Below are 25,244 nucleotides of genomic sequence, written 5' to 3' on the forward strand. Positions count from 1 at the left end.
CTTTTGACTATCATCATTATTATTATACAGGATTTATATTATTATTATTAATTTTATACAGGATTTATATAGCACCAACAGTTTGCACAGCACTTTACAAAATAAGGAAGACATTACAGTTACAATACAAAACAAGACATGATGGTAATGAGGGCCCTGCCCCTGAGGGATTACAATCTAAAATGCTACAAATATACAATGTTGCAAACTGATCACTGGGTATGAGGAGACTGAAGAAGCTGTTGCTGTATATTGTGACATGTCAGGAATTTGCTCATGCAGGCTTGTAAAGTTACAAAAGGTTCCATTTTAATCAGACTGGAGTTCTAAGTTATGACCAAGCAGTCAGTATATAAAACCAGAGAATCCGATAACAAATACTTTCCTGTACTTTTTAATTTTAAATGTACCCCAGTGTGACCCGGCCAGATAAATGAGAACACATACTGCACCGTCTTCATCATCCCTGAATCCCGCTAGCTATGCCAAGTACGGCTCTTCTTCCAAAGCAAAGCAGAATCGGTTTATTTTCAGAAATATACCTTATTATAAATATATTTTTTAACATTCTATCGTTCCCCAAGGTGATTACTTGTGCTTTTATAAATCTGCAGAGCGATCCAGAAGAAAGCCTCAGTTTCACAGCCTGCATCGGCCAGAAAGGAACATCTGGAATTAATAAAAAAAAAAAAAATGAATCTTGCATAATCTATGTACAGCTCTTCCATAGTCTCTCCTACACCCTTCCTCCAGCCTCAGCTTTTCCTCTGGCATCCGTGAAACTTTCCTTCATTGCTTGTCCGAAGGCAAGAAGAGCAACAAACATCCGCATCCTACTTCAAGAGAACCTGTCGCCTGACTACAAACACATTACAGACAATTGCAACCTATTGTAAAATTATACAAAAGTGCCATTCTGTATTGTAGATGTTGTTAGCAAAATGACACTGTAAGGAAACGTACAACGAAGCACAGGGTCCAATTTGTGATCGCTGTCTGCAGCTTTAAAACCATAAGTCAAGGTGCACAACTGCGCGATCCGTGACCGCACGGCAACCGTGCACGATACCGTGCGGATTACCGTACGGTCACGGAGTCGCCCACCACTGCCGATCACACTGGCTTATTTCCTAATGGCACCCCAGTTGCGCCGGGCAGACAAAAAGCTGTGCGTCGTGTGTAGCAAAAAAAGGTACATCTTTAAATGGTGTCCCATGTGAAGTGAACATTGTGGTTTTTCGTAGATTGTTTGATAATCCTCTTAAAGATAAGTTATTTAGATTCGACAAACTCACTTCCTGAGATTACCGAACGTTGCCTTTGAATCCAGCATAGATCTGTAAGCCCAAACGTCAAAAGTTAAAGAGAGGTATGGAACAGTTTAACCCGAGGGTCAAGCTGAGGCATTCCGAGATTGCACACATGTTTCCGCGATCTGACTGGCTACCCATTCAGTGATGTCATTGCGATATGGAATCTGAGGGCATCTGCGCCTTGTTAATCAATAATTGTCTCCCACTCAACACTGGGTTAATTGGCTCCCAGACCATTACCATGCACAGTATCTGTGCCTTTTCCTGGACCATATGGCACCGCTTAGCTTTGCTTTTTTGGGATGCTATTTTTAGTTTTAAATGTATCAACAATACAAGGAAGAGGTTTTTTGTTTTTAGGCAAAATAGGCTGCAGGGCTATACTCACAATATCCCGAGCAATGAAGATTTATTGAGATACTGTAGGAATGGTCAACAAGTAGTCCTGATTCATCAAGTAACACCAGAGGCACTTTAAAGTGCACTTAAGGCATGCTAAAGTGGCCTCTTAGTATCACTGTGTTTCAATTTAGCATGCCTTAAAGTGGAGCTCCACGATTTACCCACCCCATTCTGAAATCACATTAACAAATTAAAGTGTATGTATACCCAAGGCTGTCCCTACAATGAGACAGCCTAAGGTAGTTGCCACAGGCGGCATTTCATCGGGTCAGGTGGGTCTGCCGCCCCCTTTCTGGCAAGAGCACCCCAGGCCAGAGCTCTAAGCAACCTGTAATGCTCTGACCCGCATCCTGCCCACTCTGGCTGGCGTCCCGCCAAGCTCCTGGCAACCAGTGACGCCAGTGAGCTGGGCGGGACGCCAGACAGAGGTACCATGCCCCTTCCCCTTGTGTGTGCCTTACTAACACACACAAGGGTGGCTCCATAGACATAGGGATGGCTCCATGCCATGATGCCATGTTTCCCCTGGCTACGTGCACTGCCCCCCCCCTTCCCCCTTAGCCGCCTCAGGCAGTGAAAAGTATAGTAACGCCCCAAGTGCACACCCAAAACATTGTTTTTCAGTTTTGGATAGGGTAGGGTTAAACCCCCCGTCACCTGGATCCAGTTGGGGAAATTTTCCTTTGCTTCCTGTCATGGAGACGGAACACGAAGTGAGAGCAAATCTCTACAAAGTGAGCGCAAAGTCAGCTCGGCTTCCCTGAACTTCCTATCCAGTACAAGATCACATTGGACAGAGCAGTGTATAGCAGACATTCATTGACTGCGATGGAGCAGGGGGTAGGGACATCAAGGACCAGCATCCATTGTAAGAGAATTCTTCAGCATTTTAAATATCTTAAAAACATTTTGACTTTAATATCGCTTTAAATCTGCCGTCTTTTAATGAAAATAATACCTGGCCATTCAGCAATTAAAGACTTTGTGTGTGCAAAGTCATTTGGGGACGCTGATCTGTCATAACAACTGGGCGGAGCGAGCCGTGAGATTACGGCTGGCTCGGCCCAGCTGCCATTTGCGTGTAGAAAAGTCGTCCCTCCACCTGACCTTTCTCCATGCTTCGGCTGTCACTTCGGCTCAGTGAAGCCGAGGCATATGCCTTTGGCTTGGCTGCTGTACAGGCTATTGGGTCAGGCGGCCAAAGTGAGCCAAAGGATCAGCCGAAGCTACGGCTGGATCCTTCGGCTCAATAGTGAATAACCCCATTAGTGTTTAACTACTTGAATTCCTGGGGAGATTTTACAGGACAGTGACCAAACTTTCTCATCATACAACAAATAGGTCCCAAACATTTCCGGTCAGACCTCTCACCCAGCCATCTGAGGCTTCAGCACAAGCAGCGAAGGGTTAAACACACCTTGCATACGAAAACATAAGAAAGTTGTGACCGAGAGATCCAAACGTTATTGAAAAAGTGTGTGTGTGGGTTTGTGAACAGGACTGCTCGCTGTAATCTCGTTCTTTATGGCGTGATACATCTGACATCTGTTTCGGTTTAGCGGATTCAGTGAGCTGCTTATGCAAAGAAAAATATTATTTATTTAAAAGGAAAAAAAAATAAGGTTTTGTGTGTTTGCCGTTTCAGACCAACATGTATATTGATGCAAGGACCGATGACAAACGTAGCCACACGCGCCCGAGAAAGAACATACGGTGGCCGAAATCTGCGCTGGGTCCATAGTCGCTTCGCCCAAATGCTCTGATACCTTCCCCGATATAGGAACTTCCGGTCAGAGGAAGATTTCCTCTGACCGGCAGTGTTGTAGGGGAACATTGAGCCGGCTTCCCGGGCAATCAGGGAGCCGGGTGGCAAGTAATGACCCGCCTCCTGGCTTCCTGATTGTCTGGGAAGCCGGCTCAATGCTCATTGGCTGAGAAGCCGGCTTCCCGGCCAATCAACACGGAGCCGGCCGAACAGGGGGCTCCTTGCTGATTGGCTGGGAAGCTGGATTCCCAGCCACTGAGCATGGAGCTGGATTCCCAGCCAATCAGGAATCTGAGAGGCGGGTCATTACTCGCTGCCTGGCTTCCTGATTGGCCAGTAAGCCGACTCGATGCTGATTGGTGTGTGGGGTCCAATCACAATATAGCCGGTCAAACAATCTGGAGCCAGCTTCCCGGGCAATCAGGAAGCCGGGAGGTATGTTTTTACCTGCCGGCCGGCTTCCTGATTGCCCGAGAAGCCAGCTCCATGCCAGCGGAACCACCGGAATCTTGCATCCTATTCATTAATACATACAACTTGCACAAAGGATATAAATCTAATTTTGGTGCAACAAATATCTTTGCCAACCCAGTTATTTCCTTGTAAAGGTAGCAGTGACATCATCACTGTGCTGCACAAAGCCTGAGCAGAGAGCAAAGCTGTGGGAGGGATCCAGCAGGCCCCACCCAATACAGTAAACTGCAGGAGGAGGGCGGAAACAAGACGAGTCACCTTGCACAAGGAGCGAGAGCAGCAGTGACCGGTCTTTATTATAGGAGGGGGCGGAGAGCAGACCTGTCACCCTGCACAAGAAGAGAGAGCAGCAGTGATCGGTCTTTATTATAGGAGGGGGCAGAGACAAGACCTGTCACCCCTCACAAGGAGAGAGAGCAGCAGTGAGCGGTCTTTATTACAGGAAGCTCCAAGCCTCACATTGGATTACTGCACAGACCTGGAAGAAATATACAAAGCTCACCAAGATTGAAGGAACAAGTCACATGACTCTTGTATGAGGACGATATTTACTTATCCCGGAGTCTAGCTTTAAAGCAAACCTGTTGCTTTACCCTGAACGAGCAAGCACAGTTGTACTTGTTCGATGATTGGAGCTTATATTTCTTGGCTAGAACAACCACCTACTACATGCAAAGCAAAAAGAAAAAGCCTTGCAATGCGTTTGGCATTCTGAATGTAAAACGCGTCTTTACGAGCATATTATCTGAAACATCAGAGAAATGCTTCTTAATAATGAGACAGATCTGCCCAACGTGATTAATTACATGCGTGTAATGACGCGGAAACTGATCTGAAAACTCTTCAAGGCATGACCAGAAATTTTACCTCTTCCTTATTTAATGGGGCAGAAAGTGCTCTTACTTGTCCCAAGGTACAATCAGGCCATGAAGGAGATTAGGCCCGGCCATTAACCTGTGTGCTGCTGGAGGATTTGGAAAAACGCTTGCCAATAATAAGAGTCTTTGAAAACAATGTAACCTTTAACCTGCTTATATGTGTAACAATGTCACATACTACGGAACACTAATTAAAGAGACCCTGACACCAACATAAAAAAAATGCAGGTGAAAACTCAGAAAAATCAAGTATTTGACATGCGTACTTTGCGCAGTGTTTTCCTTTCCATAAATTACATTTTATTCACTGGAAATGTGCCTTTAAATTTGCTAGAACATTTTACAAGTAAATAATAAGTGACATTTTATTAGGTTCTATTGCAGGGATCCCAACCGGAAAAAAGTAATTTCAGGGAGGTGCCCTTATCATTTCAGGGAGGTGCCTTCTGCCCCCCCCCCCCCAGCTTCCCGTGCTATCTTCTGTTTTGTTTTGTTTTTTAGTAATCTGACAGCTGCTGCCGTCAGAATAAAAAAAAAACAGCATAGGAATGAATAGCTAAATTGCTATTGGCTATTTGAATTTGCAATAGCCAATAGCAAGCTGCTTATTGTACCTGCCCTCTGCTGCTGTCAATCAGCAGAGAGAGGACCTAATGGAGAACATCAGGTCCACCTCTACTGATTGACAGCAGCAGTGGGCGGGTGAAATAGCTAGTCTGCTATTGGCTATTGCAAATTCAAACAGCCAATAGAAATCTAGCTATTCATTCCTATGCCGTTTTTTTTTTTTTTATTTGTTTACTTTGACGGCTGCCGGTGGCTCCGATATCAGAGTAAAAAACAAAAAAGAAACCAGATAGCAGGGAAAGGTTTACTCTGCTAGATCGAGTAGAGTAAACCTTTCCGGGAGAAAATGTTTGTCTCGCCCGGGCGGCCGGGAGCCGCTATCTAATAGCGGCTCCGGAACGTCCAGGAGAGTTGGGATGTCTGCTATTGGCACACCACGGTGCGATGCGGTTGTACTGCATTGCGCTGGAAAAAAAAGTACAGCATGCCGTACTATTTTCAGCACACACCGCCACACCACAACGCGGTGGTGTGAACCGAGCTTCTCTGGAACAAGCCAAAGTGCCTTGTCTCGCATTGCGGCTGGGCTGGATAAAACTTCCAGCGCAACCCCAACGCACTGGGTGTGAACAGGACCTTAAAGGGTGTCGTAACGGAAAAAAGGTTGAGAAACGCTGCCCTAGGACATGATTACAAAACACCAGTTTTTTTCACCAGTTTTGGCAAAGTTAGAAGTACATTTTTCAAGTTGGCTGAAGTTGAGTTTGAAATGTAATGGCCCTCAAAGAGTACAAAAATATCCCTTCTAGAACTTTAGCCATCTTTTCCATTAGTGTGCTCCAAGAACAGAACTCTGCAGCAGGCATTACAGAGGCGGCGGACATAAGAGCATAATCTGACTTTATGTTGTGAACACAGATGTACCGAGCTCTGCGGCTTAGAGGAACGGTCATTACGCTGACTTCTCGGTCCTGTCTACTGGCAGCCCAGCTCATCACATCTATCCGCCATTGGAGCATGCAGCCGCAGACCATATGATTAGACAGAAATGGTTGGGTAATTATCCGGAGCTTTCTGTACAGAAGAAATAAAGCTGTGTAATTTCAGCAGGAGATGACTGTAACAGTCAAGCCAGAGATCCGGGAAGTGGTGTTTAGGTTCTGTCCGCGGTGCAAAACCGTATTTTGACGGTCAGCGACGGAACAAGAGGCAATCACTGAGCTTGTATTCTACAAATCAGTTCAACGAAGAGTCATCGAATTATGCCAGAATCATTTACGCCTCTTTGGGAAGATGAAAGATAAGCCGAGAACTTTGCCTCTGTCACTAACTGTAGTAGATTGATGAATTAGTTGGAAAGCTTTGAAGGGGAATTATTGCCGTTATAACTTCAGGCAAACCGCTTACAATATTGTTGAAAATACATATATGTGTACTGATTTTTTTAATCACCAGTCATGAAACTGGCCATACACCGTAAGAAAAATCACTTGATTTCCCCATCTACTCTACTGCTACAATCCCACAGGGCACTCTGGGATCCCTGCAGCAAGAACCTATGGATTCCTGCGGCGGGAATGCCAGGAGTCCTCGTTCGGATGCAGCCGCTGTACCTATTAAAGTTAATGGCAGGGTGACAGTGGCCGTATTTGACAGCGGCAGTCCATGCATGGTACTAATACATGCGGTTTGGGATAGATGATTGTTGCTGTGCATATAAGAAATGTCACCAGCACACCAGTGGATAGGGTTCAAAAAATTTGTCACATCAAAAAATGCAACGTTTCGGGGCCGCGCCGGGTCCCCTTCATCAGGCTTAACATGTTAAGCCAGATGAAGTAGACCCTGCGCTGCATCTTTCTATGTGATGGTGACATTTCTGATATACGTTGTGAAGTGCGGTGCCATCCGCAGTTGCTTCAGCACCCATCTTTCAGCACAAGGGGCATTTGGTAAGGAGTGCAGCAGTTATCTACGGTTATAGATGATTGCTGCCGGACGCATCAGTCCTGCATCCGGGTACAATCATCTATTCCGAAAAACATGTAATTGTATCAGACTTCTGCTGAGAGATGTGGCCGCTATCACCTGGAATTCCTGACGCAGGAATCAATAGGATTTTGCTGCAGGAATCCCATAATGCAGCTTATATTCCTGTGTGAATGGGGCTTAAAGAGTGTGGATGGAGACACCTGGTCGAATGTCTTCGTGGTCCACCTGACCTTCCCCCTCCGTACTTTATCAGGCAATGGGAGGCGGATCTGGGAGTGGAGTTTAGAAAATAAAAAAAAAAAAAAGAGTGTGGATGGAGGAACCTCCCCTACTCGGCTATTGTATTCTGACAGCCGACACTCACAGCTCTCAGAACATCCAAGCAGTAACTGCAGCTCAACGCTGCAATCACTGATCACCTGACAATTCCCTCCTCGGCTCCTTCAAAAATAGGTGAGCTGTGTAGTACCAGCAAGGTCACCCATGGATTGAATTTGGACCAATTCAGTAGGAAACAGCTTCGACAGTGAGTCAGCATCATCATGCGCAAGAATCGCTTGCATATGGACTGTGTATGCCTTGAGTTCCACCTTAGTTTAATGAAGCGGCCCAATCAGACTTATACACTGCGGTAACATGGTTTAATGTGTGGCAATGCATATACAGCTTTGAGGTACATAGTGGTGTTTTTTTTTTTAAATGGCACCTTAATGCTATACACCAATGAAGTTGGCATGACAACACCTATGTCAGAAAAAATAGTGTCAAGCAGTGATGAACAATAGTTGTACCTTACTGCATCTCTCTCAGTCCAAGTCTGTCTGAAATTTGGATGCTCCCTCCCTTTCAATCCTCTTTACTTACCAGAGGTTTATACAATAAGGCTTACTACTCTCTCCTCCTATCAGCATGTTCCTCATTAGCTCATGAGTAAATCAGAACAACTGATTAGCTACTTGTGCAGCTTCCCACTCCTTCAATCTGAGCTTTGATGTACAGGAACTGCATAAGGTTGATACCAGGTCAAAGCCAGGTACTGACACAGATTGTAAAATTAAAGATGTATTAATGAATACATAGTTGCAATTGGAATCTTTTATATCTGTCTGGAGTTTGGCTTTAAGAAACATTATCCAATTGTCATTCTGAGCCTGATGAAGGGGACCCCTTAAGGCCCTGAATGCGCTTGCAAATTGAATGGCAATTTGTCATTGAAATTGACTTTTTCTGAAAGCTTTTTGATTGGTGTGCTGATTTTCCTATGCTAGTCACGGAGCCAGCCGTGGTCACTACAAGCGCCCACCTGTACATACAGGACATTTACTGTTCCGGTAAGGAGTGCAGCAAGATACTTTCTACATTATCCAATGCAGCACAATGCACAACTATTCCAGAATATGAAAAAAGAGGGGAAAAAGTGTAATGAAATGCCAGAATGAACGGTCTTTATAGGCGATTAAAGTCCTTTTCATCACGCTGGTACCCAATCAGTCCTCCCGCTAGTTCCAGCTTTAGAATTATGCCCGGATATGTCATTTCACGTCCTTTAATAATAAAATTCCCCCAATGATAACGTCTTTTCTCAAGGCTAAACCTTCTCTGTGTAATACAGGCCCCAGATGAAAAATTTCTCTGCATAGAAAAAAAAAAACCAGAGCAATTAATGCAACGTTTAGGAGAGTCGGCTGTGAGCTTTCTCTTTTATCAAGACTCCCACCAAATGTACACTGTCAACATGCTGTGAGCCTTTATTAAAATAGGAGAAAGAGCAAAGGATCCAGCTGGCCTGTGAACAGCAAACATCACTAGCCAAATCTCTCAGAATGGTACAGCATGAAATATGATTACCGTTCCTGAATCGAATGCCAGCAAGTGGCTTGACAGAGGCCGATGGTATGTGCCAGACATAAGGGCAGAACCGCATTAAGAAGAGCCATTATCACGCCATTGTGTCTGTATCATTATCTGTCACATCAGGGACAATCCAGGAGTTGCAGTCATGATATTGCATTGACAGAGAAAAGTAATACAAAGATAAACCCTTTACTAATATTAAAGCAACTCCTTTGAAATAAAAATAAAATAAAATACCCTTTATAAAGAGGCATAATACTTACCTGCCCTGTTGCACGTGTCTCCATTCTTCGATCTCAGAGAATCCAGCATGGTTCTGGGTATGTTGGATGTCTGGTCCCCCCCCACAGCACACAGTGGTTTCCCCCACTGGCCCCTATGTCACTACAGTTCTGTACGAACATGATAGTACTAGAACGGTGAAGATTCTCCATCAGGTTTTGCTCTGCAGTAGAGCAATGATGGGAGGCACAGAAAAGGAGGGTGGAGGGGGGGGCACAGGTTTGTCTTAATTTTTTTTTTTTAGCACCAGAATCACTTTAACTTCCAACTTCAAACAGAATTTTTTTTTTAAATAGAGTGGGTAAGAGTTACAACCTCTATCAGGTTTTCAATGCTGTCTGTGCTTTCACTGGAGAGGTTTCCCCTTACTATGTGTTTCAGTGACACCAGGATAGGAATTGAGAGCTACGGAGGCCACTGAGGCAGGCCACCAGACTGAGTTTACAGCTGCCAGAGCACCCACTGATATGTTTGGGCTCATTCACACTATGGTGCTATTGTAACGCATGCATACCTGCATGTTTTACCCCAATACGCAGCAACATGTGTCAAAAGCATTGGCGTGATGCGGTGACATTCACAAATAGCACCCAACAGACTTTCCAATGATGCAATTATTATTATTATACAGGATTTATATAGCGCCAATAGTTTTCTCAGCGCTTTACAATATAAGGAAGACATTACAATCACAATTCAAGACAAGATGGTAAGGAGGGCCCTGCCCGTGAGGGCTTACAATCTAAAAGATGGACTAATCTGCATGGCTGTGCCCTGACAAAAAATGGTGCACGCTGCAACGCACATCTTCCAGAAGGTTTCTTGAGGTGCCACTCAGAATGGATGAATAGGCACCCATCATATTAAGGCATTGAACGTGCACTGTGTAAAGTGCATAGTTATGCATGCATTGCTGAAACGCCATAGTCTGAACGAGTCCAAATACCCCACTCTGCACTCTGGAAGCTGGAGCTATTTAAAATTAATGGCACCGAATCACACCTATGCACTTAATGTGCGGTAAAGCGTGCCGTTACATGTGCATTACCGAAACGTCATAGTGTAAATGAGTCCAAACACACCACTATGTGCTCTGGAGGTTGTAAACACAGTAGAGCTGCAGCTAACGATTATTTTCAAAATCGATTAGTTAGCCGATAGCCTGCTTTATAGCAAGTTTGGTTTTATGCATAGAGTGCAGATACTCAACTGATGTCTAATCTACTGCGAATATGATGCAGCTTATTGATTTACTATGATCAAGTGACCTCACTCAGTAGACTGTTCGAAAAGCCAATGGTAACCATACAGTAGGGATTTGTGATACAAGCAATCGCAAAAAGAGCAAATAATCAATAAAAGTATTGGATGATGCAACACACGCATCTTTGCTCTGCACTTTGTGACTGATGGAAAATATTGCTTGAAAACTTAAATGATCTATTACAAACGATCATTTAATCAATCTGTATTACATTCGATTTGCTGACACACGAAGATATTTGTTTGATCGATCAGAAGCGATCAACGCATTACAGTTCACCATGGATGATCGACTTGGCGAGGTAGAAATCAATCAAGAGCTCACTGACTTCATCCAATAGAGGGTCTCTGGTTCTGGTTTAATTCAATTTGATTAGTTTTATCGCATTAAATGATTGAATGATCATATTGATACTTGTGTGGCCACCCGAAAAACCCAACATAAGAATCGTTTTAAAAAACATTACATGTTTTTAACTTTAGGATTACAGTCTAATTGCTGAAAACAAAGACCCTGGCCTGATCCTTGTGTCAACGCTTTGTGAACTGAGCCTAATGTGCCTGCCTCCTATGTGTGTGAATTTTAATGGACAGGAACTACATATAATATGCATCTACCTGTTAAAGTTACTATATAACAATTGAATATAAGGATGATTTCCCAGTTACATTACTAACCAGAATATTTCACTCCCTTGAAAGAAGCAGCTTCCATTTGTAAATGTTACGCGGTCACTGTAAACTGTGGTGTGTGGGGTACAAAGGTTACTTGCTAATGCATTTTCCAAATTTGCTTTGGAGAGAAACGTTAAAATTTATGGGAACACAACATGTCCGGAGGAAGAAAATACAAATGTTATCGTTCCCAGGGATCTGTGCTGCAAATCTCTCGCAAGACAACAAAAATGGAAGTACACTGACTGGCCTTATTTCTTAAGGCTGCGGAACGCTGTGCTATGACCGACAGCAACCAAATCGTATTTCATCGTTCACCTTCCCCCCCGAGGGGAGACAAATTCTGATAGGAAACGCACTATAATATACTGCGCACTGTTTGCATTCAAAATGGCCATATAAAAAGCTATAACTCTTTCTAAGAAAAAAACATAGCTTTACGGTTTTCCCATGATTCTGCTATCTAACATATAGAGATTTGAAACTACTGTGTGTGGCCATTTTTCAGTTGATTTCCCACAATGCAATGGCTGCTTGGTCTACTTTGTACAAGATATTCTAGTATAGAGTAGACCAAGCAGCATCAAGTAACCCTAACCCTAGTCTCGCTAACCCAAACCCCATACGCCAGGGATGGCCAAACTCCGACCCTCCAGCTGTGGTGGAACTACAAATCCCATGAAGCATCTCTCTCCGGGAGTCATGTCTGTGGCTGTGAGAATCCTGCAAAGCCTCATGGGATTCGTAGTTCCACCACAGCTGGAGGGCTGCAGTTTGGCCATCCCTGCCCTAAGTTATTACCCTACCCTAACTCTCGTTAATCCTAACCCTAACCTAACCCTAACTCTTACTACTTAGAGAAAAAAATTCCCCCGCATGATGGGCTCGGCCAGTGTGCACCCACCATTCTCTTTAATGCTGCTGTGAGGGATCAATGATATTGGGCTGTGGAAGTTGTTATTTATCCAGGCAGTGTATTAACCCAGCTGTAGCTGGGCTTCTCTGCCATAGTGCACAGACACGGTTCTGGGCTACAAAAGGGAATGGGAGAGCCATCTATATTGTAGACACTGTGTAAGGTCAAGCAGTGAATAGGCAGAATATGTCAGACTCCTCTGACTTTCTCATTGGGGTTGATTTACTAAAGGCAAATACGCTATTCCCATAGCATTTCACTTTGCAGGGGAGGTTTCCCCTTAGTTTAGTGAATGAGGTGAAGCTCTGGTGACTTCTCTCATCCAGTCACATGCAAACAAATATACCCTTTTTTGTTGGTTCCTTGATTGGGTATTCTTTGCAAAATGAAATTTCACCACATTCACCAAGCTAAGACCAAACTTCCCTTACAAAGTGCACAGCATATCTGCAAGATAATGGTGCTTTCCATTGAGTTGCCTAATGACAGGTTTACTTTAAATAAGCAAGTCTACATCTCTTACAAGAAGGGGCTTCACTAATCTCCTGCTGACACACTGTTCTGCTAGAACCTGTCTTGAGAGTGGGAAGTGTCTCCATTAAGGAGCGACTGTTGTTGAGTATTTCAGCTTGACAAGGAGGTCGCTGGATGCGCTCTGGTGCACATTCTCCTTAAGAGCCATCTGTGGATTCCTTGTCTCTTTTCAAGAGAACCAATTTGGCAGGGTACCCCTTCCATCGGATTCAATGTGTACAACAGCTGCCTTATTCCCACACAGGCTTTCACAGGCATATGTACTGCCTGACAAAAGACTGGTCATACAAGACCCAATTGCAGCTGATATAAGCAGCATCCAAACACTCAGGTATGACATCATTACTTGGTGTCCGTGCCATTGAGATAAAAAAATCATTCCATTTTCACCAACAGAAAAAAGAAGAAGTTGAGGACAGGCAGGATTCTTACATTCATTTGAAGTGATCACCTGCTAGCTGCAGTTTTATTTTAAACAAACTATTTTAATAGTTTCCAGTCTGTTATATTGCCATTTTTTGTTTGTACATCTTTAAACTGATGTTTCATTTTTATTTGATTTCTATACAAAATGGTAATTTTATTTTACAATTAAATTAATAGGTGCACTTATGAACACACATTATGGGGAATATTTAAAAAAAAACAAAAACATTTACAAGGTGAATCTTTCAGGGGTATGTGATTTATGGGTAATGATTAACCACCTGTGAATGTTTGGTAAATTACACATTCACTGCTATATCATATGGGTGATATAAGCAGTGCTGGACACATCCCAGAAGCCGGGCACCCAATGCTACCTAGCCAATGGCGCCTATCTTTTTAGGTCAATGGAACTGGCTCCTGAAACAAATCCTGCTGGCTCCTGGATTGGCGCCTGAATTTCAAATTAATTTGTCCACCTATGGGTGGGAGAGAAAACTCTCAGAAGCCGTTTCCTTTCAGACTGTCCCTCACTTATTTTCATTTTTTTTACTCTCTCTATATAGAGCTGGCAGTGCGTACAATTTAGGCTTCAGCTATTCAGCCCTATAATGGCTTTTGTTGATGAAGCAGTTTGCGCTATGCAAACTGTTGGCGCTATATAAATCCTGTATAATAATAAGGGAGCCAAGCAAACATACAGAGGGATGTCATTTTTAATATTTTACTAAACAAAAAAAGAAACACATTTTAATACTATTATACAAATCTATAAAAGCACTATCAAACAAGTAGCCAGTCAACTAATGCTACTCAAGTTGAAGGGCTTAGAACCGTAACTTAAAAAAATCTAGGGCCCTTTGAAACAAGGAAGCATTGAGAAAGTGCCTGTCTACTGGAACGAAACATTCATAGCCAGAACATCTGCAAGTAAACAGCACTGTAATTCATTTACTGTGAAACTGTGAACATATAAATACCACATGTTTGTCTTAAGACTCAAGGAGCTAAATCATACGGTCTCAGATCCGACTGTTTGCAAAGTTTGTGAAAACAATTATTGCAGCTAAATCAGGCAGCAGTATTCATCAAATGCAAACATAAAACACAGGAAGGGGTCTTTGCATATGTAATGCGCTGTATTTGCCTAAAAACCCGTATAGACAGATGCAGTACACTGTAATTAAAATTTCAGCTTTGACAAGTTCAGGTCTAGGGTAGGTCCATAAGGATGGTCCACCAGCTGCTCGTCCTAGCTCAACAGCTACGGAACCACCCAAGAAAAAAAAATTACAAGGATTGTTCTTCCTTTCAACAACTGCTGCTGATTCAGCAAAAGTGATACATAGGCGCTTTAGAACAGCTGCAGTCCATGTGTAATATTAAAGTATATCTAAAGTAAATCTTTTTTGTTATTTTTTTAATAGAGTAGATGGAATGGTTAGAACCCTTGTTAGTTCCCCTTTAGAGAGATTTCCCTTCACTTGCTCTCCAAGAAACACAACAGGAACTGAGAGGAAGTCTGTCTAAAGTGAGAGGAAATCTATGCCTCCCAACTTTATAAGATGAGAAAGAGGGACGCCCTTTAGCATACATAGGCCAGGAAAAGTTAGTGTGCAAAAATATTCAAAACATGATTGGTAAATCTCACCTTGGTTAGGCTTGATTAAGTGCTTTTTTTTCCGCCACTGCTTTACAGTACACTGGCATTTTAAATTAGCTTATTAAATAATTTAGGGGTTGGATGAAAGGTTTAGGGTAGAATGACTTGTTTTGGTAGTTACAGTGCATTTTTATAGAGTTCTATACATTAGACCAAAATAAGGTTCTTTTGAGGAAGAAGGGATTTGGTTCCAAAACAGAGAAAGTTCCCTCAAATGAGGGACAGTTGGGAGTTCAACAGCTCGACTGGTCTGGTCTACTACAAAAGATGAAAGGGGCAAATACTGGCCATCTTCAAATATCACCACTAATCTAGCTGACCATGATCTTGGTTGGTGAGCCCACATACTTTCCCCCCCGCTTGCCCCTAAAGTCATATCTCGCTAGTCTACCGAGATACCGAGATCTTGATTGACCTACTCCGTGACACACAGCTTCTACTCAAAACCCTCTGTGTCCTGTCCGGCCACAGTATGAAGTATGAACTTTCCATAGGATTACACGGACATCAATAAAAGTGAAGTTACAATTTATTCAACAATGCCTATTCAAAATTGAAATATAAATTTTAGATGAAAACAGCCTTTAATTTCAGTTCATAGACACTTGATCGGAAAAAAAACAATCTTAATTCATAGACCAGACACATTGAAACATCAACTCTTCATAATTCCATTGGCCAAAATACAAACCACAAACTTATTAAACCCATCAACGTGAAAGCAAGACAAAAGGGACTGAACAACAATACTCCTCTGCTAGCTGTGGAAAAGTCTCCCTAAATGACATTTCAATAACTGAACAGGATTTGTAGAAACGTACAGCATCCCCATCAGTTTCAGCAGGCAGATCACCATGGGGAAGACAAAACAAAACAAAACATGGTTACGCCACAGCGAGTTCAAATCTATATCCTTTTTTCAGCCAGCCTGAAATCACAAGCAGAAGTCGTACAATTCAAACTGTCGCCCTGCTCATCAACCCCAGATTGAAAAGAAATTAGATCTTCACCACATCAAAGTGCAGTCATATTGTAACAATTGTCTTCAGGAACTGGGGACTATGTCACCCTGCCATTTATAAATTTAACAGAAGCTAATGACCGTCAGCAAAATGATGGTTTCCTTTAAGCAAAACTCCAATCAGCATAAAAGTCATCAGTTAATCCAACCAATAAGGTCACATTAAAACCAAACTTCAAGCAGATAAAAAAGATTAACATTTAATTCTATAATATATTCATTTAAAAAGTAATTAAAGCTGAACCACAGCTATACTTAAATATTCACCTTGGTGTTGACCCCCCTGCATTTAAGGGTTAATTGATTGTTTAGTCTAGGGGTTAGGAATAAAGTAAAGCCACTCTTCTTCGCTACTCAACTGGTCACAGCTCTCCAACGTCAATGGCCCACCCTTCTCCTTTGGGCTGTCAGAGTGATGGCTGCTTAAGTAGCAGAGGAATATTTTATTCAGCACTCCCCAGATGAAACAAGCATTTAACCCTTGGAGTGTGGGAGGGGCCTGACTGTAAGGTGAATTCAGCTTTAAAGTGTATGTCCTCTCAAAATGTTATATGTCTATTTCTTCTATATTTGCATAATTCACCTAGCAGAGCCCTTTGAGTGGCAACAGTTTGGGGAAGAGCCTTTTCTGTATCCAGCATGACTGTGCTCCTGTGCACAAATCCAGCTCCATAAAAACATGGTTTAATGGGTTTTGGAGGGAAACATTTCGAGCATCCTGCGCACAGTTCTAACTTCAACCCTACTGCACCCCTTTAGAATAAACTGCAACGCCACATTCTTCTCTTCCAATATCAGTACCTGATCTCATAAATGCTCTATTGGCTGAATGGGCACAGAATTCCATATAACAACAAAAACTTGTGGACAGTCTCCCCATAGGAGTGAAAGCTTTTTTAAGTGCACAGGGTTTGGATGAATGGGATGTCCAACCAGCTCATATGGATGTGATGATCCGGTGTCCACAACCTTTTAATGAAACTTTATCTGCTTCAGGTGTACTTTAAGACAGAGCTGGACAAATCCTAGGGGCCAGGTTGGCCAATGCTCCTTAAAATGTGCAGCTGGCGCCTAACTTTGAGGATTTTCTCCAGTTGTTGTCAATGAAGCTGGCTCTTAAAATAAATCCTACTGGCTCCTGGATTGGGCCAACTGGCTCCTAAATTCCATATTAATTAGTCTACCCCTCTTTTAAAACCCTCCCAGTCTCCCACCCACCACCCAATTCAAATAGCTGTGATCATATTAGGACCAAGCAATGCCAGTTTTGAAGGGTCTGCAGTTTGGGAATGTTTTTTCAAAAGAGAGAGACAAATGCCAGAGGATGGTCACTTATGTCTTTTACTCTTTTGTATAATACAGACTTTTCACACAATAGCTTAGTGACTTTTTGAAAACCTTTTAGAACACAAAAATAAGGATAAAACATTTTTCACCACACGGTCAAAGTTGTAACTTCTCCAGGCCTCCACATTGTGTCTGTAACACAATTACCTCAACTCTACAAATCTGGATTATCTTGATGGAAGCACTTGTAGATTCACGGACTTCCTAATCCCCCAAAAAATACATTTTCATATGACTGTTCTGAGACTCACCCAGTGATCTGTGTTCTATTAATCTTTACACTGCATTGTAATCATGAAAATGCTATGAAGGTCTGGCTAAACTTAAATGTTGGACCTCCGCTATTATTTCAAACCGCTGCCTCCCCAAATCCCAGACCGCGTTTTATCAGCAGAATACGAGCAGAGAGATATTGTTCTCCTGCCAGAGGGAGCGATCTTTGACAGCTGTTTCTTAATTTCTTGAAATCACATACGGAGAAAGAAATCGGAATTGCACCAGTTCAAGCCGATGACTTGCCAACAACTTTGCAGCCGAGCCAACATTTAAAGGGAAATATATTCTACTTATGACTAGGAAATATTTTCATTTTATTGTTCTATAAATGTTCAGAAAAACATATGAACTGTGGTTATTCAGAGCCAAGCGCCCTGGTATCAGTCCAAGTCTATATTTCTGAAACAGAATGAGATTTGCTATATATTTGTCTTATGATTATATAAAGGGTAGGAATTATGGATGCACAGATACTTTTCGAGTACCAGTGCAGATACTTGGCATTTTCATGAGAACTACCAGGGTTGCAGCGGTTGCAGCTGGGACCTGGCTCTGGCGCTCCACCACTGTCCTGAAATCATTAGTCTGTATTGTTTTAGAAAAACTGTCACATGACAATAAACAAAAATGTATCAGTACTCATACTTGTAAGTACTCGGCAAGTACCAGGACTCGTACTTGCAAAACTGGTATCTGTGCATCCCTTTATTTATATGTATAAAAACAAAATTGTACATTTAAACAGAGATATACAAATCCCAGGAGCTCTGCGTGCTCCTTACAAATGACAGCTGCCTCCTAACTTTTGAATTTTTCTCTAGTCTAGTCTTGGAGCTCAAAAGTATCGGTACATGTACTCGTACTTGTACCGAGTACTGTACTTGGTATCTGTGCAACCCTAGTAGGAAGGATAATTGACAAAGTCAAAGCATATTTGGTAATGAGGCTGTGAATGCACACATATCCCTGAAAGAAGAGAAGTGTATCCTAACCGCTGCCTCATGGGACTGTCCGTGTTAATAAATTCCCCTTACACTACTAAAACACCCATCAACCAGTATGAAACTCCCTACAGGACTCTTCCTTTTTAGATCTGAATTGAGCAGAAATAGGTTGGGTCATCTATAGGATTTTTATTACTGTATCCCCTTGGTTGCTTTTTCTCATCACTTCCTGCCTTGATGACACGCAGGGTAAGATTAACTTCCCGCTTTTTATCTCTGAATATATTTCTACACATCTATAAGTGATTTCTCCAAAGGTGAATGCATTCTAGAGAAAAAAAAACATGCCTTTAAGCTCACAGCAATGACCTGTAGGTCACCAGGGAAAGGACTGAGGGGGAACTCCCCAAACATATACACAAGGAGCAATACAAACTTAAAAAAGGATCCAACCCTTCCCTTCTTAATCCATAACTAAAAAGAAAACAAGACAGTTGGCAATCCACTTTAAAGCTGAACTCCAAGGCAAACAGCTAAATTCAAACGAAAATATACATGGGAGTTGATTTACCTGCTAAAGGATTTGTATTTTTGTCCATTCATTCTTGATTTATGCAGCCTTGCCACACAATGTAGCCAGGCTGATGTCCTGACTATTCTCTGTTTCAGATAATCAATAATGCTAGGGCACCTCTCCGTCCCAAGCCTGAAACTGGACAGTAACTGAGCAGCAGCAGATCAAGGAGATGATCCCTCTGCTTAACTTGTCAGCACATGTGCATGCAGCATGCTTGATTTGCTCCTAGTGCTGCCCCTCCTTCTTCTAGCCTGAGTGCTGCTGTACAAGGGATTACAGGAGGCCAAATCAAATGAGGGTACTTACACTAGGTACATTTAAACATACAGTTCTTTTTTTTTAAATAAATACATAACTGTATTCAATTTGGCTGGAGTTTAGCTTTAATGCAACCCTGTGTTTTGCCAACTAAGGACAAAGTTACAGGTCATTTTATGTATGAGGGTTATAAGCACATACTATTTAACTACTTGCTCCTCTACTGTCCTGTTGATCCACAAGACCCAGAGTACTACCTGGATTAGAGGTGCATGCAAATCTCCTTAGGTGTACTGCATTCAGTGGTTGATGGGCAATGACCGGGTCCAAACATAGCCATATGGGGGCAATAGAAGTATCCACAGTGCAGCGTAAGCTCCCTGTGTTGCGTTGGAACAGAAAGTGCTCCCTATCCTCCCTGCTTCAAATTTTTTTTACTTTGCCCTGAATGTGCCAAATACAGTTTTGCTATAAAGGTCTGAGATGTCTTCAGAAAAATTAGCACCATTATACAAACTGAACTTTTGTATCCTTGAATCACCCTCTCCCTCCCTTCCCTTTAAAGCTTAAAGGAGGAGGAAAAAAAACAAAGGCACTTGAGGCGTATGGCTTCTTGAACTCATCATCTTCAGGGAAAATCTCTGGAAAATCGTCTTGTCAAGCCCAAAAAACTGTCATACTGCAGCCTTCAGCAAGGCTTCCAGCCAAAGGTAGATTAGGAATGTACGTTGCAACAAATTGACAGTTGCATGATCACAGGGAAATCCTTGGCAATGCATATTTTCTATCTACTTATATCTTATTAAATCTCAGCTTTCATTCATTATTTTCAGATTCGCTGGAGATCTTTTCAGAGTCTATCACCGAGTCTTATGAAGAGTTGTACTTGCTTAAAATTTTTTTTAAAAATACAGCAATGCGTCTTTAGGGGAAGATTAGACAGCTTAACGGGGAATCTCTCATTAAGCAACGTTTTAATCCTATTAAACACAGCCATAATTAAGAGCGGTCTTGTCTTCTGTTTGATGGCTGCGCCAGGCTATTAGGAGGGAAGAGGATGCTTAAAATAAGAAGTCAAATATTAAGATATCTCGTATGAAATTTGAGTCCAGAAGAGAGTGTACGGATTTCTGGATAATTCAGGAGCCGCTCAGTCCAGTTTAAGAGCCAGTCGACACTTTTGAGGAGCCAGGGGGCACTTGGTTTAAGGAAAGAAGTTCACAAGTCAGCAACTAGCAGGAACAATTAAAGTTATGTATTCATGCTAATCAGCAGCTGTTCCTGAAAAGTGGAGGAGGCCACAGCCTATGAGGTTCAAATGCCTCCCACCACAATGTATAAGAAAAAAAAAGATTGTGGATGAAAGCTGAACTGGACAATAATAATACATAAAAAAACACCATTTAATCATCTAATATATTCTCTTAAAATGAATCCAAATGTATTTTAAACAACGGAATTTGCCTTTTATAACCTTATGTAGTTGCATGCTCAACGGGACTTGTACTGAAAAAGGTAGGATCAGGAATATGAGCCAACAATACTGTATTGCATTTCACAGTGCTGTCAGTCTGACACTGGGAACTTGTTGACAGGAAGAGTGATGACCTTAGCAGCATGGTACCTACTTTAGTGCCCAATCAACAGGCTTGGGTCAGTGTACAAGTTGTATTGCTTAGAGCTTTTGTCATGGTGGAAAAAAAAACTCCCCTTGCAGTGGGGCTTCCCCTGCACTGCAATGGTCAACTGCTCGTCAATGTCTTAGGGATATTGGGTAAAGCAATTTTACATACCTGATCTCTGCTTCCCCAGCAGTTGGAGCTTACCTCTCTCCCCTCCACTCCGGCTGTGGACCATCCCTTAGCATCCTCAAGTACAATGCAGGGCTATGGGCTGCATTAGATGTGATGACAACAGCCATAGCAGAGGGGGAAAGAGGCTGTGGGCCCAGTCTTGGATCCTGAAGGAGCATGGACCAGGTAAGTAAAAGTGCTTCACACGGGCTCCCCCAGACAAAAAAGAACAGTTAAACATTACAGTGCGGGAGTAGCCCCATTGCAAGGTTATTTTTTTTTTTACCTTGAGATAGGCTTTAAGGTGTATGTTTTGGCATTACACAAATTTATCCCCAAACCTCCCTCTTCCCTCTTTACATCATGTCCCAGCATATTTTTATTCTATCACCTTGTACTTTTAGTGTGTAACAGCTAGTAATACTTCATGCCACATCATCGCCAGGTTTGTAAAATTCTTGCAGGAGCATCTGCTGGGACAGCTTGGGCTATGCCTACAGCCTAAAGACATAGGCACACCCCCAGAACTACATTTCCAATGCATGTGGAGTAGGACAGAGGGGGGTGGGTAGTAGAAAGAGTTCTGTGGTCCAGCAGTCAGCACTGACAATGCTTGTAGGGATTTCAGTGCACATACTTGAAAATAAAACCATGGGGTTAACCTTAGCTTCTGAGGTTGACCCATAAACCTAGAGCAGGCACCTGCTTGCATCATGGGTTTATCTCAACCTCAGTTTCTGTGGTCAATTCATGGCCCATATTTTTCTTCTGCCCCCTACAATTCTATATACCAAGGGCTAACCTGGAAGAAAAGAAGAGTCCAAAGGTTCACTTTAACTATAATAAAGAAAAATGAAGGTAATAAAGCTAAATCTGATGTCTGGTAGGCCTACCTACATCACAGAATTGGCTGAACTGAATAACAATTCTGCCTATCTGGAGCTTTAAAACAGGATTTTAGTCTTTCCCAATCCCACTTATTATCATGGGAAATCAACTATTTTGATTTTTTTTTTCAGTTTAATACTGTAATTTCACTTGAATAACCTTGATAGATTACAAAATAGTTTTCAATTTGCACATGCTGAAAGCAAATCCATCAAAACACCATCCTTTTACAACCAGCTAAAACACATCCACAATTTAATCCCAAACACACACAATACACAAGGCTTAACTAATATACACAGCTAGGAGAACAAGGCAAGGGAGACCAACAGATTCATTCTGGGATGACGGCAAACCTCTTTGATGCCTCAGCAGCTCTTGCCAGAGTACCAGTCATTTAAGCACTGTGGCTATACCCATGCTGTATGCATGCCAAAGCAGGAAATCAAGTAACTGCAAACCAATGACATGAGAAACTCTAGGACTTAAAACTGAGACATTAAAAGGAAATACTGTATATCACAAAAGAAAAGCCACAGATTGAAATTGTCCTTCTCTGTCTCTAAAGCTGCATACTAGTTGCAAGGAAGAGCAGCTGAAGATACTCATATCTATTGTGCCAGATCAAGCACACAGCTTGGGAGTCAGAGATTGATAAAGTCCGTTTGACACTTCTCATGTGGTAATTAAATTTTTTCACAGGTTCCTTTTAAGCAGCCCTATCACTAGGATAAAACAATTCAAACAGAGCCACTATTGAATGCTTACATCTCCCGCAAGTCCACTCTTTGCTCTGGTCTGGGTGTGTCGGCTAACATGTTCCTCCCTACTATGTAATTCCAGGACACAGTTGAGATGCAGCTGGCGGGAGTAGCCAAAGGGTGTCAGACATCAGTGGCCTCCATAGCTCTGCAACAGAGCGAAGATTGGACAACATCTTTTATATGGTGGCTCTATATAAATTGTTCTAGCCTAGACACAGGGTCCCTTTAAGGAGGACATCTTTCTGCTGCATACAGTTACCGTATACAGTTTCCAGAGCAATGGAAGAAGCTCACTCTGTTTGGTGAGCTCATCATTCCAACACTTTCAACCTTCAAGTTGTTTGGCCATTCATATCCCATCTGACCATACTAGACTGCTGTAGACTAGCCTTTCTTGACACAGGGTTCGCAATGTATATAAGCCTTAAAGATAACTTGGAGCAAAAAAATATAGAAGCTGCCATTGCTGAACGCTCCTTTTGGAAATACAAGCTACAAATTAGGACTTGTGTCTACAACAGACTGGCTACTTTCGCAGGACTCTGGTCATACAATTACACTGAAACTACAGGTTTCCTTGGTGTCACACTTATTCGATGGCTTCAGTCATTTCAGATACACTACCTTGGAGAAAGTCTACAGATCTGTTCTGACTTAATTCTGTCTTACTAATTTGCATGTTTGCTCCAGGTTAGTAAAGTATTGAAGCCAGCGACAGCCAGACAACTAGCATTTCTGGGAGTAGGTCAGCAACAGGAGCCCTGTATTTCTCTCTTTCAAAAGAGGTGCATATTCATTTTCTATAGCAACCTGACCCTAACCTCTTTCATCTTTCCAGTTTACAGGTGGAAGAATGAAAGGAAGCATCCAATTGGCTGCCGTGGGTGATTCCTTCAGCCACCTTTGCTCTTTAGGGTCTACAATCTGAAGTTAAGGTCCACGTTTTATCTCATGATAACAACATGTCACATATGACCACAGTTGTGCGGTTAGCCACAAACATAGAATGTAAAACGATCGTTGTTTTCCCGATAAGTCAAGACATGTAGCAGTATGCAGTACCTAAATATAGAAGATGTGCTTGAGGACACAAAGGTCATCTGTGACTCCATTCCATCAACCTTTGATGGACTTCACTTCCAGAAGATACTCAACATCTTATACCGTTTCCCTTTAGAGGGGAGGTCACAGACCTCTCATCAGTTTTGACATGGAACTTAACCAGACAGATTTCACATACCTCGATAATCCTGTCATGAATCTGAAGACCGCCTTCTTTGGCAGCTGGGCCGCTGTCAACTATCTTGGACACGAAAATTCCTTCGCTGGAGGGCCCGTCCTGATTGTCCTGAAAGAAATGTAACATAACGTGTAAACAAGGTGTTGATTGAGCTTTTGTAGACAGTACATTTTTCAAAATGATCTTTTCATGTACCTAAACAGGAATGGAGGAGCCATACTGTCACAAGTTTCTAGAAGCTGAAGGGAGGAGGTGGGACATATTACATATTAGGAGGGTAAAAGACATTCTTGTATGTTTCCACAGAAGGCTTAAGCTGGCTTTACACAAATGAAATCTGGTCTTGTTCTGCTGAACTGACCGAATTAGAGCTGTGGGGTAACCCTGTTTCAGATTGAACAAATTAAAGAACCCGGGTAAAAAAATTGTCAGCATAACAGTGACCACAGGCAATTACACACAGCCACTGCTTGAGTATTCTGACAGCGGCAAGTTATACATTATCCCCCTTTAAATAAGACAAGATTGTAGCTTTGTTTTAAAAGTGCTACACAGGACACGGCTATGAGGCACCAGTTATAACAAGCTTATTGTTATAGCACTGATGCTTGGGCGGTGACACCACAGACAGAAAATTCACCGGTTCAAAGACAGTGCAGTTGATATCATTTTGGACAGAGCGTAGATGGATTTCCCTATCCAAACGACCAAAAAAAGTTTGATGTTTTTAACTACGTTCCAACAAAGCAACACAAAACACGGGCATTTGTGTAAAAGAGTGCAAGAATGTGAACCAGTAATGTCTCTGATCTTAGAACTGCAAGCATGGAAGGGTTTGAACATCTGCCAGGGTTGTATTGGTGTCAATTCCTTCCTCAGGGCAGATATTCCCAAGGGGGACATACAGTAGTTAGCAATGGAAATCTAACAGAGGTACTAACCCTTCTCTTCCCTGTCCAAAACACCCAAAAAGTTTGACTTTTTTCTCAGCTTCAACAAAGCAACACAAAACACAGGCATTTGGCCAAGAATGTGAACCAGTAATATCTCTGGTCTTAGAACTGAGAGCATGGAAGGGTTTGAACATCTTCCAGGTTTGTTTTGGTGTCCACCTTCCTCAGGTCAGATATCC

At 42.3% G+C, this 25,244-nt stretch overlaps 1 protein-coding gene across 2 annotated transcripts in view; it reads right to left on the minus strand.

The window, feature by feature from the left end:
* Positions 1-25,244, minus strand: part of PDZRN3 (PDZ domain containing ring finger 3) — a 232,581-nt gene that overhangs the window by 172,630 nt on the left and 34,707 nt on the right. For both annotated transcript variants that reach the window (XM_018557976.1, XM_018557975.1), the window contains one exon: positions 24,113-24,220. In XM_018557976.1, coding sequence (XP_018413478.1) covers positions 24,113-24,220 — 108 coding nt within the window. The remainder of the gene's footprint in view (positions 1-24,112; positions 24,221-25,244) is intronic.

Source organism: Nanorana parkeri, unplaced genomic scaffold (genome assembly GCF_000935625.1).
Source record: "Nanorana parkeri isolate BGI_ZX_2015 unplaced genomic scaffold, ASM93562v1 scaffold314, whole genome shotgun sequence".
NCBI lineage: Eukaryota > Metazoa > Chordata > Amphibia > Anura > Dicroglossidae > Nanorana > Nanorana parkeri.